Here is a 12,702-nt window from a genome sequence, read left to right on the forward strand (position 1 = left end):
TGTCCCATTCTCCTGAAGGCAGCACAGAGCTGCACCACCAGAAACCGACAGAAACACTGAAGAGAAGAAGAGCTATGATTAATGTAGTTACGGTTCTATCCATGTTTTAATGCTGCAGAGCTCAGTCGTTTTGCTGTTAGGCCTACCAATTTTAAGTTGAATGTTCATTGCATTTTTTGTAGACACCTGTGAAAATAATTTCTATTCCCATGGCTTTTTTACTGTCTGGGAAATAATTTTTGATGAACAGAAACAAGCATAAAAATCAAAACATCTACAATAGTGACAGTAATATTAATAATAAAATAATAGTGCAAAGTAGCCTGCAAATTCTTTGGTGGAGGGCGGTGAGGGACCTGGATAAAGGCTTGGGGGGCGCTGGGCCAAAAAAGGTTGAGAAACACTGATCTAGTGGTTGCATAACGTAACTCCAGCCTCTACTGTAGCGTCTATTCTATGCGTCTTATAATGCAGTGCGCCTTACATATGAAAAGTTTTAAAATAGGCCATTCATTGAAGGTGCACCTTATAGTGCGGAAAATACGGTATATTTAGTCCTCAGTGACACATGAAGCTCATTTTGAAACAATGCAAGTTAAAAACAAGATTTTGCAACGAGTAAATTAAGTCCAATGTACGTCACTGGGCATAAACTGTTCTTTAATCTGTTTGTCCTTGCTTTAATACTCCTGTATCTGTAGCCAGACGGCAGCCGTTGGAACAAATTGTATCACTCCACAGCATGGTGGATGAATCTCCCTATAGGCAGACTCATCCCCCCCCTGAGATGAGACCCACTGCTGTCGTCTGCAAATTTAACAAGGGTGGTACTTTGATGGACTGAAACACAGTCGTGTGTGTGTACAGCGTGAACAGCAGAGGGCTCAGCACACAGCCCTGGGGGGAGTCAGTGCTGATAGCTGTGAAGAGGTATGGAGGAAGAGAGGATTCCCAGGTCTGACAGTTTGCACACCAGTTTGTCAGGGAGGGTGGTATTGAATGCAGAGATAAAATCAATGAGGAGGATGCGTAACTCTTCCAGTACTCCAGGTGGGAAAAGACAGCATGCAGGACAGTGGCAAGAGCATCCCAGTCGACCTGTTAGCTCTACAGGCAACCTGGTGTGTATCAAAGGTGCAAGGAATGAATGCCAAGATGTGACTCTAAATAAGTCTTTCAAAACATTTCATCACCAATGGGGTCGGAGCCACTGGTTGGTAGTCGTTCAGGCATGTGATGGGTGATTTTTTTTTTTTAGGAATGGGAACAATGATGGAGGATCTTCGTAAAGATCCCAGCCAGCTGTTCTGCACAGTTCCTCTGCACACGTTCAGGAACACCATCAGGTCCTGCTGCCTTTCTGGGGTTGACAGACTGTAGCAAGTGTCTCGCCTCACATTCCACTACCTTGAAAATAGAGGTGCTTAATTGCACTACTGCATTTGGAATAGCTGCCACTGGAGGCTCTGACTCGAAACAAGCGAAGAAGTGGTTCAACTTCTCTGCAAGTGAGATGTCACCTTCGGCTGCTCTGTGACTGATCCTGTAGTTGATGATATGTGCTGGACTCCCAACCAAACCTGCCTGCTGTTGTTGTCCAGGTGCTACTCAATACTCTTTTTGTAGTTCTTACAAGAAGAGCAACACTGTCTTTAGGTTGCTCCGTGCCAAGCCTTAGAGGGCCTTGTCCCCACACTTGAAAGTAGCTTGCCTTGCTCTAAGCAGCCACTGGACTTTGAGTCATCCATGCCTTTTTGTTTGGGAGGACCCAGATAAATTTTTTCACTGTGACATTCAGTGCAGGTCTTGATGAAACACAGAACACTGTCAGTGAATAATTCCAGGTCTGTTACTCAACATACTAGCGATGACTCATGTGCTACTGGCAGCACTTAAGCTAACTTTACCATTTTGGCTAATTTTAGCTTATAAACAAATGTTTGCACACTGACTGGAGTAATTTTATGTTAACATCCTAGTGATGATCTTCATTCTTCTAGTAGTATCAACATGCTAGTCACTCATTATGACTAGCATGTCATGATAATGTTAGGCTTATAGCTAGTTTTTACTATAAGGCTAACATTACCCTTCTGGCTAAAATGAGAATTTTAGCTGATTTTAAAAATGTATTGGTGATTAGCATACTGAATGTAGTAAGTCAATGACATGCTGTTGATACCACACATGCTACAGACAGCATCTAGCTAACCTTAACATTAGCTAATTTTAGCTTATACACTAATGTTTTCATACTGAATGGAGTTAGTCCATGTTAGTCAACATAATCATAATACTCCACATGCTATTGACTACATTTTACTTCACCTTAGCATTGTTGCTAATTTTCAGCATCAGAGCAGAACGCTGGGCTTCATCGAACACACACACTGTGCAGGCCCCTTTCTTCAGAAATTTTGTAGTTACTGGTTAATTCTCAGTAGATTTCTATGTCTTCTGCCAGTTTCAAGTAATTTCAGTGACCATTGGCAACTTTGAGGTCATAAAGAGAGGGGTACCAGCAATTTTGTCCACATGTGTATATGGCTGAATTCCAGAGGTTTTTTTTTTTTTTTTCAATCTGTTGTTTTTGTATAACATTGATCAAAGGTTGCCAGACCTATGTTCTGGCCCCCAGGTGAAAAGTGCTAAGAGCCAATTCACATTACCAATCTGGTTATGTAGTAGCAAAAACAGCCTCTCTTCTCTGTGTTAATCTGTTTTAACTAAATTATGTCCTCCTCCTTCAGGTTTTGTCTTTGCAGCACAGTGGATCCAAAGACCCATCTCAGTCCCAGTTTGCATCATACTGGAAACCCATACTCTCTATGGACACAAACTTTTGGCAACGATGGTTACACATGCACCGGATTGCTATTATCCTTGAACATGACTTGTGAGGAACACATCTTTTTATCTTTATATTCAAATCATTTAAAATAATTTGGATTTATAAAGGTTCATGTGGCTATAATTATGATAATTATGGTAATAATGCTTTTTATTTACTGTAACTGTGGGTGGGTGGAGTATATGTTTCACATATAGCATGTGAGGGAATTTCAGGGGTAGGGAACAGAGTGACTAAAAGCACTGCTGGATATACAACACAAATCAGTGCAAACCGAACGTGCTGATACATTGACAATAGGGTGAAGATGGATGATATAAAGGAGGAACCATAAGACAGACCTGGTGTAACAGGAAGGGCATCTGACCTGAAGGAGTTTGGTTGAATGAACAGAGTAGCCAGAGAGATGCGAGGGCAATCAGTCAAGAGCAGTATGTTTTATAACAAAGGAAGATGACCTTTGAGAAGGATGGTATAGGGAGCTTTATCAACAGTTGCTCTCAGCTCAAGGAAGATGGAAAGTTTGAGTAAACTGGAATCAACTGCCATGAGGAAGTCATGGCAGTTCACTTCCTTATGGAAGTCATTAGTAATTTTCAATTGAGCAGTTATGCACTATAGCATGGCCAATAGAGCTTAAAATGGTTCAAAGAGGAGATATTCAGTTAAATACAAGTGGAATTATTTGATACCTTCTTGACATATTCTGGAAATAAAAAGACGTTTGAAGAGGGAAGACGTTTATTTGTAGTTGCTCGACATGTTAACTAGAGTTGTTCTTGTTCTTAGTGTTTTTTTAAAGATGTTTTTAAGGCTGCTGTGGCTTTTATTTAACAGTAAATGGACAGTAAATAAGGAAGAGAGAGAAGAGAAAGACATACAGCAAAGGGCCGTCAGACTTGGAGATTCCCTTGGGCTTTTCACTGAGTTACTTTCTTCATCTAATTGTAGATAAACCAGTGATCTAAGACTTGCTCAGGGTGTGGGCTCAGGTCAGGAAACAATTTATTCTTTGGGGTTTCTCATGTTGGAGTCCTAAATTATCAAACCACTTACACCCATCTTTCATGTGATGCCGTTTATAATATGCAGTCAGTATTCTCATTTTCCTTTTGTGCTATATAAATAAATTGAATTGAGCTGGGATGGCAGAAACATCTGTTAAAGTACAAATTGTGTTGCATTTGACTGAAACATTGCATAATGATTTAAAAAAAATTCCCCTCAAATATCAAGTATCTGTAATTTTCCTAAATAACAATAACTGTTAAGAGGTTTTGTTGTTGCTTCAGTTGAGCGGTGTTCAGTTAAAAAAATCGATTGCAGTGACCACTTTTTATTTTATTCTCTTGAAAACATACCAAACTGTGATTTTTCTGTACTGTCGAGATTTACCTAAGAAAAAAAATTACATATGCTCAGAAAAGTTTTAATGTTTAGTATGATTAGAAACAAAGAGAAACTAATTCTCTTCCATGTGCACACCTATTGGAACTCTCTAGTGGAACATTTTATAGGTAATACTTTGAAATTTGTTCTTACCTTTTTTGTCTTTGGTATAATTTTGCAATGGTTATCTGTACTTAACCTGATCAGTCAGATTGTGGGTTAATGTCCCTCCAGGCCTGTTCCCAAACACCTGCACACAGCTGGAAACAATGGCCGCTATAGCACCATCCAGTGTCGGATCTCACACTCTGCTCTCACATCCTTGCTGAGGGACTGCAGCAGCTTTGTATTGGTGGAAGGTTACTCATATGTCAAACTCATATACAGGTAAAAAAAAAAAAAGGTTATCACTGTTTGCGACCATTTCTCTTTCTGTGCTCTTAAAAAATACGCCACATTCACGTTCTTCATTCTTTTGGAGAACATAATACTGAAACGCTTTTTTTTTTTTTTTTACTTTGACTCCACAGTTCATCGGATCAAATTCCCACATCCTTTTATCTTGTCCGTCTGATCTCTAAGACACCCTGCATGGTTCTGCGCCTGGGCTTTCCCATTGGGACACCAGCTAACATTAGAAACAAGGTACTTTAGCATTTTGAAAATAAACAACCATCCCATAATTTCTTGTGGGTTGCAGGAGAACCTGTTATGATTAGATTTATTGGCATTTCACAGTTATGCCAATTATTTTAGCATGCCTTTTTTACCAGTACAACTAGTAAAAATGGTATGCATTATTAAGGTGGAACTACAGCAGAGAATAATCGCTTTAAAAAAAACAAGTTATGCGACATCCAGGCCTGTTACAACACAAAAGCTTTGTGATGTCCCTATCCTCTGGCTGAACAGGAACTACCAGTAGTTAAGTATTTTTTGTGCATTTCTCCCTATTTGGTGGTGGAGCTTTATGACTCACAAAGAACAGGTTTCTAATAGTTTTAAAATGGGAAAACAAAGTACCATGAATAAACTGGGGAAGTTGAAATGTAACAAAGACTCATTCTTTAAAGTGTTGTTAAAATAGGAGGTATTTCTGTGCTGTTTTCACATATTCTATTCACTTGATAGAACTCTTCCAATTCAACTAAAAGGTCAGACATCTGATCCACATAATTATAGGTTGATTTTTTCTGAGGAAGATTCATTACAAGGAGTTTATTCAACTCAGTTCGATGAAAAAATATTTATTGATCTCAAAAGGAAATTAAATGTTGTAACTCACATTTATTCAAAATTCTCCAGAGTTATTGTAGATGGTGATGGCTGATCTCAGGAAGAGGTTAGTCAGGATTGTCCATAATTATCTTGATTTTATGTGAAATCTTTCTTTGTGCCATCATCTTCAGAAGTGTCACAGTAGTCCCCAGAACAGAACCAGCCTTCGTTGTCAGGTTGTTGAGCCTTTTTAGATCCCTGACTCTGATGCTGCTGCCCCAACAGATGATGGTAGAAGAGATTATACAAGCTTGTTTGCTTGAGTAAGATGCAAACAAGCTTACACTCAGTAATGGCATAGTTACTTTGAAAAAGTAACTCATCAGATTACTGATTATTCCTTGAAAAAGTAATTTAGTTAGATTACTGATTACTTTATTTGGAAAGTGACTACATTACATTAAAAGTAACTTTTTTAGTTACTTTCAGCAGCTGCTGACAACAACGCTTCACCACCTGTAAAAATTACATTGATCTTTGCCAAAACTTAATTGCAAGTTATTTTATAATGGTAACATCAATAATGTATTTCCACTTATAAGAAGTGGAGATTGTTTAATAATTACAACAGTACGAAAATACCTTTAGCAATTTGTGCATTGCTATTGTCTGGAAAACTATAAATAGGATTTTAGACCCCCACAACCCTCCCTGCCCCAGCGTCCAGGTTGTGCGTTACGGCCCTGTATGTGCTGTCACAGCGCAGCACCCAGTGCTCCTCCTGCGGCTACACAGCTCAGATGGCTGCACAGATTTGTGACACTTAACTTAATATTAATAATTTTAATAGCGTTTAGTTGCGCAACTTTACGAACACGTTCATTCACGGCTGTTTTCACGTTTATTGCGCTGTTCAAATTAGTCTTGGTGTTTGCAGTTTTCTGGAGCGCATCGTGAAGCTCGACGTCATTCACAAGTAAATTGAAATTAACAAAGACGCAGCAGGACGGATCATCCGGGAAATGATGGACTAAAACCAACTGGATGTCAGACAAATTCTAGTGTTTATGTCTGCTTATTTGCAAGCCCAAATTCGCAACTTGCAACTCATTAAATCTGCAAGCGACTTTAGAAAAAAACAAGCCCAAAGCTGCTTCTAATAATCAGACTTGGCGAGCGAAACTCAAAATAGTTCCTGTTTTTCCAGCAACAAAATGCAAATCTCCCTCCATTGTCTACGTTTCTGTTGCTGTTGATACTGTCAACAGCAACAGTTGACAGTATAGAAACGGTGGTCGCTAAATTACAAAAGATAATAGTAACGCAAAGTGATTTCGATAAGTAACTGTAGTCTGACTACTGGATTTGAAATAGCAACGCGTTAGATTACTCGTTTCTGAAAAAAGTGGTCCGTCAGTAACGTCTTACTGACATCACTGCTTACATGTTATGACTGGACCTTAAAACAGGCCCTCCACAGGGCTTCAAGGCTTCAAACAGTCCTGTAGAGCTTCTTTGACTTCCTGTGATGACTTTCTTAGATATTTTCCTAACAGGCAAAAACCTCTGGACAATAGGTTTATAATTCAGAGTAGAGAATAACAAGATTGTGATCTGATTTCCCCAGAGGAGGTCTTGATTTGAAGACATATGAATCCTTGGTATTTGTATAAAACAAATCCAATGTCTTGGTTTTGCTGGTAGAGCAGCTGACAAACTGTCAGTTCTGCTAGAACTGAATAATTCTCAGAGTCTGCAGAGCTTTTAAATAATTATTTTAGGTTAGTAGTTTGTAACTATGTCACTGGAGTTGCTTAGTGTCACAGTCGGTAGCACTGTTGCCCTGCAGCAAAAAGGCCCAGGGTCTTTCTGTATGGAGTTTCTGTCAGGGTATTTCAGTTTCCTCCCACAGTCTAAAAACACGACTGTTGGGTTGGCCTCTCTAAATTCTCCCTAGTTGTGTGTGTGCATGATTGTTTATCCTGTCTGTCTCTGTGTTGCCCTGCGATGAACTGGCAACCTGTCCAGGGTGAACACGCCTATCTCCCACTGACCGCTGGAGATGGGCACCAGCACCCCTCACGTCACCACTAGGGATAAGTGTGTAAGACAATGGATGGATGGATGGATGGACTTTATTACTGCTGTTTTAAAGTAGCTACATTTTTGAAGCAAGATGGAACATGGTGAACATAGGATAATTTCTTATGATTGTGTTGCGTTTGTATTTACTATTTTTCATTTATTTAAAGCAGTATATTGTGCAGTGAAAAACCTCATGGAATGTTTATCTTTTTGTATGCAAAAGTAAAATCATTTTTATCCTGTTTGTTTGTGTCCCTCCCAGCCCTTGTCTTCATTTCCAGTTCCAAATGCAGACCATGGCATTTGGAACTAGAAATGCCACCTATTTCTAGATAATAAAAAACTGACCCTGCCGTCCTGTCCTAACCCCTAGAGCATTGCAGATAAGGATTCATATCCTCTACAGGTGTCTGGATGCCCTCTTTTGAGGCCTTTCTACCTCCACAGGATTGATTACGATGCCATAAGCTTAGCTATTCTTTATTTAGGCAGTTTGGTCCATTATTCTTTGCAGTTCCTCTCCATCTCCTGAAGGGTGATTGGGAGACATCTCTGCATCTATTTTCAGACCTCTCCAGAGAGGTTCCTGTCCAAGGTGTACCTCGCCTCTCACCCATTGACTGCTGGAGATAGACACCAGCATCTCTTCCAAGCCCAATAGTGACCAGGGTGTATGATAAAGGATAGATGAATGGATGTTCTGGAGCAGGTTTTCATCCTGGATGTTTCTGTATATTGGTGCATTCATCTTTCCCTCTATCTTGTCTGCCAGTTCATAATGTTGCAAGATATTGCCATAACATGATACCGCCACCACAATTCTTCCCTATTAACCTGGTTATGAACCGTGCCTGGTTTCCTCCAAACATGATGTCTGACATTCACACCAAAAAGTTCAACCTTTGTCCCATCAGACCAGAGAATCTAGTTTCTCTTGGTCCGAGAGTCCTACAGGTTTCTCTGGTAAACTGGTGAGCTGCATGGCAAATGAGTATATGTGTGTAGAATTTTAAGGAAAGAGATTAAGTTAATACAATTTGGAATAAAGCTGTAACATAGCAAAAGGTGGAAAAAGTGAAGCACTGTGAATCATTTCTGAATCCAGTTTAAGCCCAGCTCTATGCAACACCACGTCAAGCCTTCTGTTTTAAAGTGATGACCTGGGAATAGAGTTACTGTAACTCTTTAGCCTTCTTTCAGGTTGGAGGCTGTATTTTATTATATTTTTCTCTGGGGTTTTCCATCTTGCTACTTTTAAAGTATCCACTGCACTACATGAATGGGAACAAGCACCTACAGTACTATAAATAAGTGAAAGCAGCCAAAGTCTAAGCAAAAGTGTTAAATATCTTCTGAAAGCCTGGAGAACTACAGATCAAGATCACTTCATCAAAGAATATAATTTTGCTGATTTTCAGTGTTAAAATGACTTAGTTTTTGACTGGCAAGGTAGAAATAAAAATGGATGGGGATTGACATGTCACCTTTTTAAACCCTGTTTTGTCATTACTTTATGTTTTTGTCCATCTTTGTTATTTGGGACCATTTTTACACATGTTCTCACAGTATGTATTTATTTACCCATCTGTTTTACACCTTTTATATTGATTTTTTTTCCAGTGGGTTTTTATTTGCACCAAGTAAACCTAAAGTTTTTAATTAGCAGCTTTTGTCCCAATAAACAAGTCAGACAAACTGCAGTTGCATGGATTTGGTAATATACATCATGGATTTCCACAGCATATTTCCTCTAACAAATCCTATGTGCCAGGTGATTTGGTTGTATTATGTTGGTTGTTTTGTGTAGGACTTGGCTCCAAACACAAAAAGTTTACTCTTTGTCGTAATCTCACCTGTCTTTATTTAATCTCTAACTGGACAAAACTGTCTAGTTAGTACTATATGTGTTCTCAACAATTGTTACATGTCAAAACACAATAATATTAATCAGAACACTGAGTTAGATCAATCTGTGCTGTACAGACTCAACTGTCACAATGATCTAATAGCTCATTACTCACAGCTCTTTTTTTTTTTCTAATCAGATTGTGGATGAGCTGCGTGAGCAAATCCTGAAGCTTCGCTTCCCTCACCGTGTTCAGAACAAAGAAGCAACACCAAAGGCCAAGAGGAAGACAGTGGGCCAGGTGTCTCCATCTAAATCTCCCCTGGTTCCTGTGGTCAAGCCTGCTCTGTCAGATAGACCCTGTGTAGTGGTCCTCAGTAAGCCTCTTGAGAAGTTGCTGATAAGGTTAGTACGGGTCATTTAAGACGTACTGTTTTTCATCAGAGAATCTGATTTTACCATAAAATGAACTTCTTTACAGGTATGAGAAACTGCCACAGGACTTCAGGACTCCCTTTATTTTCAGCATGGAGAATTTCCCAGTGCCCTTCAACAGCACTGTGCCCCTCAGCATGGCAGCCAACCGAACAGCCTCATCAACTCTGGCCTCGCTATCACGTTATTTCTTACACCGGCGGTGGGTGTGGGGAGTACAGAGCAGCCACGGACCTGCTGTGACCATGCAGGCTGTTGCTCACATCCTGTCGATGCTCTCTGAGTAAGTTAGGAAATTTTGACATTTTAGTTACTTTTATAAAGTAAATTACAAACACCAAACTTATTAGAAAATGTTCATGTTTGAGGGCATTAGCTTAGAATGCAGTTTGATAACAGAGGGACATTCGTCAGCTAGCAAAGAATAAAGGTCCACTCTCAATCCACTGGCATTACAGGCCAAAACACTGCGAATTAAAGGAGTAAATGCAGTGGTCACATTATTTTATATACATAATAGAGTAACTACATATTTAATTAAATATTTGGAAAATATGCCTATAAGTTTAAAACCAAACAAGCTAAACCTAAATAAAATTCTGCACATCATCTCTCACTTTACTGGTGGTTCCCTGGTGACCTTAAAGGGTGATATGAAAATCTTTTTTAACATACTTGTAGGATTCGCCTATCGGAAGGTTTTCACTTTGCCTCTAGTGGGGAGGGCATCATAAACATGGTGATTGAGCTGCCAATGAAGGTAAAAAACAAGAGCTGAAAGCCAAGTCATGATTAGTTTGTAATATCTATGATATTCATGTGTGATTTGTAACCTGATGCCTGTTCTTTTTGTTCTCATCTTTGTCATCAGATCATGTCAGGCAACAGAGAGCAGGAGAGTCACTCTTGTATTGTTCAGTACATTCTGTTTCCACCTCACTCAACCTTTAGCAAGGACAGGTATGACGGCCACTGATGTTCGACAGCATCCTGTTCGGTTGTGTTTTGGTTAAGGTGGACCAGCAGTGTGACTTTGATATTGGCTCCATGTCATCAGAGCAGCCTTTCAATTGTAAAACATACGAGTTGTTTTCCCACTTATTGCAATCTTCTTGGCACTCCAGCTTTTCTACAGATGATGACAATGACACAGAGGTGGAAGCTGTGGACATGGACTCAGAGCTTAACCTGGTGACAGAATGTTGGGTAGAACCACAGAGTGGCTCAGTGATGAACTGCATGGACCAGCATCGACATTTCCAGGGCCTCATATACCAAGACATTCCACAAGCTGTGCGTATTACCTATGCAACAGCATTTGAATAGACTGACTAAATCTTTGTGTGCATATAGTTGGTTGTTGTTTTTTTTTAATTGTCAGCATGTAAGATGCCAGAATGCTTTGTTCAAAAAAAATTTTTTTTTCTCTAGATTTTCCCAAGGGATTTGGCATGCATGTCCACCATGATGACATTTGAGTATTTAAATCAGCTGTGTCAAAATAAGGACCAGACCTGCTCTCTCCCCACTGCACACAAAGAAGTCCAAGGTAACAAAGGAGCACCTTAAAATGAGACTAACTGTACTTAACGCACCATAGAGATGTTTGCCCCTTAGCCGGCATTTTACCACCACTTTCACAATTTCATACTAAAAATGTATCTGTTTCCATGAACTTATATTGTTTTCAGAGTAAGTGCCGTTAAGCACTTATTATTGGGGTGACTGTGGCTCTGTGGGTAGCGTCGTCGTCTTGTGATCAGAAGGTTGTAGGTTCAGTTCCAGCTTCCTCCTGCCACATATCAATATGCTCCTGTGCACTTAACCCCAAATTGCCTCCCGATCTGCATATCAGTGTATAAATGTGTGAGCATTTGAGTGTGAATGTGACTCTAGTGTAAAGCAATTTGAGTGGTCAAAATGACTGGACAAGCGCTGTATAAGTTCAGTCCATTTACCATTTAAACCTAGTTGTGCTGAGTGAGTTTTTTTTGTGCATTGATCAATGAATGTGCTGTTCTTTACAGGAGATGTAACATTATCTGAGGACAGCATCCAAATGGTTCCCTTCCAGTTTGATCTTATCCAACTTCTTCCAAGTTGTCAGCAGGTTGAACTCTTCTTCCTCACATTCAATACAGGTACTGTATCTATTTGTCTTTCTCTCCTCTGTACTTACAATTGACATTAATATAAATTCCTGTGAATACATGCATTCCACAATATTTGTTTTATTATTATTATTATTACTCCTTCATTTATACAGGAAAATTTCTTGAGACTCATTAATTTACAAGAGAGACCTGTTACATACATCACCAACTGTTTTCTTTGAAATTTTTCTGCTCAGGTGTAGCGAATGAAGATCTTATTCATAGCACCTCCAGTCCCCCCAATGAGCTCCTCCTCAGCCTCTTCCACACCAGCCTGGAGCAGGAACTCAGTGACAGAGAGATCCCGTTAGCTGCAGCTGACTGTTCTGCCTTTGTGAATCACATTTTAGAGCGAGAGAGAGATGACCATATCCCTCCTTTCTCTTTGTCTCTTATTAAAGGTTTGTCTGTTTCCCAAGCCTAACTGATATCTTAGTCAATGTGGACGGCTGTGTAAATGTTATACTTTACTCTTCCTTTGAGAAAACAATAAACATTATGTTATTTCCTGTTTTATCAGATTCAATATGAATTACACAAACTTCTTATCTATCTAATTGTATCTGTTCTGTTTGTGCTTCAGAAGAATGTGTTAAACCTACAGAGAGAAAAGACACCATTGCTGGCAAGGAGGTCTTGGGATCTACAAGCACTTTACAGGTATGTAATCTCATGCATTCTTCTCCATATTCAGTCAGATTTACCTGGAGGGCATTTTAGCTTCT

General features: G+C 39.5%; 1 protein-coding gene across 13 annotated transcripts in view; it reads left to right on the forward strand.

Moving 5' to 3' along the window:
• Positions 1-12,702, forward strand: part of szt2 (SZT2 subunit of KICSTOR complex) — a 190,187-nt gene that overhangs the window by 40,413 nt on the left and 137,072 nt on the right. For 11 of the 13 annotated variants that reach the window (XM_007578194.2, XM_016664138.1, XM_016664140.1 and 8 more), the window contains exons 12-23: positions 2,751-2,896; positions 4,475-4,627; positions 4,771-4,885; positions 9,589-9,794; positions 9,871-10,107; positions 10,506-10,584; positions 10,696-10,784; positions 10,949-11,117; positions 11,256-11,373; positions 11,852-11,965; positions 12,175-12,378; positions 12,561-12,637. In XM_007578194.2, coding sequence (XP_007578256.1) covers positions 2,751-2,896; positions 4,475-4,627; positions 4,771-4,885; positions 9,589-9,794; positions 9,871-10,107; positions 10,506-10,584; positions 10,696-10,784; positions 10,949-11,117; positions 11,256-11,373; positions 11,852-11,965; positions 12,175-12,378; positions 12,561-12,637 — 1,707 coding nt within the window. Of the gene's footprint in view, positions 1-2,750; positions 2,897-4,474; positions 4,628-4,770; positions 4,886-8,395; positions 8,507-9,588; positions 9,795-9,870; positions 10,108-10,505; positions 10,585-10,695; positions 10,785-10,948; positions 11,118-11,255; positions 11,374-11,851; positions 11,966-12,174; positions 12,379-12,560; positions 12,638-12,702 lie in introns of those variants that run through there. The other 2 variants (XM_016664139.1, XM_016664143.1) reach the window with 2 other exon arrangements.

Source organism: Poecilia formosa, unplaced genomic scaffold, assembly GCF_000485575.1.
Source record: "Poecilia formosa unplaced genomic scaffold, Poecilia_formosa-5.1.2 Scaffold470, whole genome shotgun sequence".
Taxonomy (NCBI): Eukaryota; Metazoa; Chordata; class Actinopteri; order Cyprinodontiformes; family Poeciliidae; genus Poecilia; species Poecilia formosa.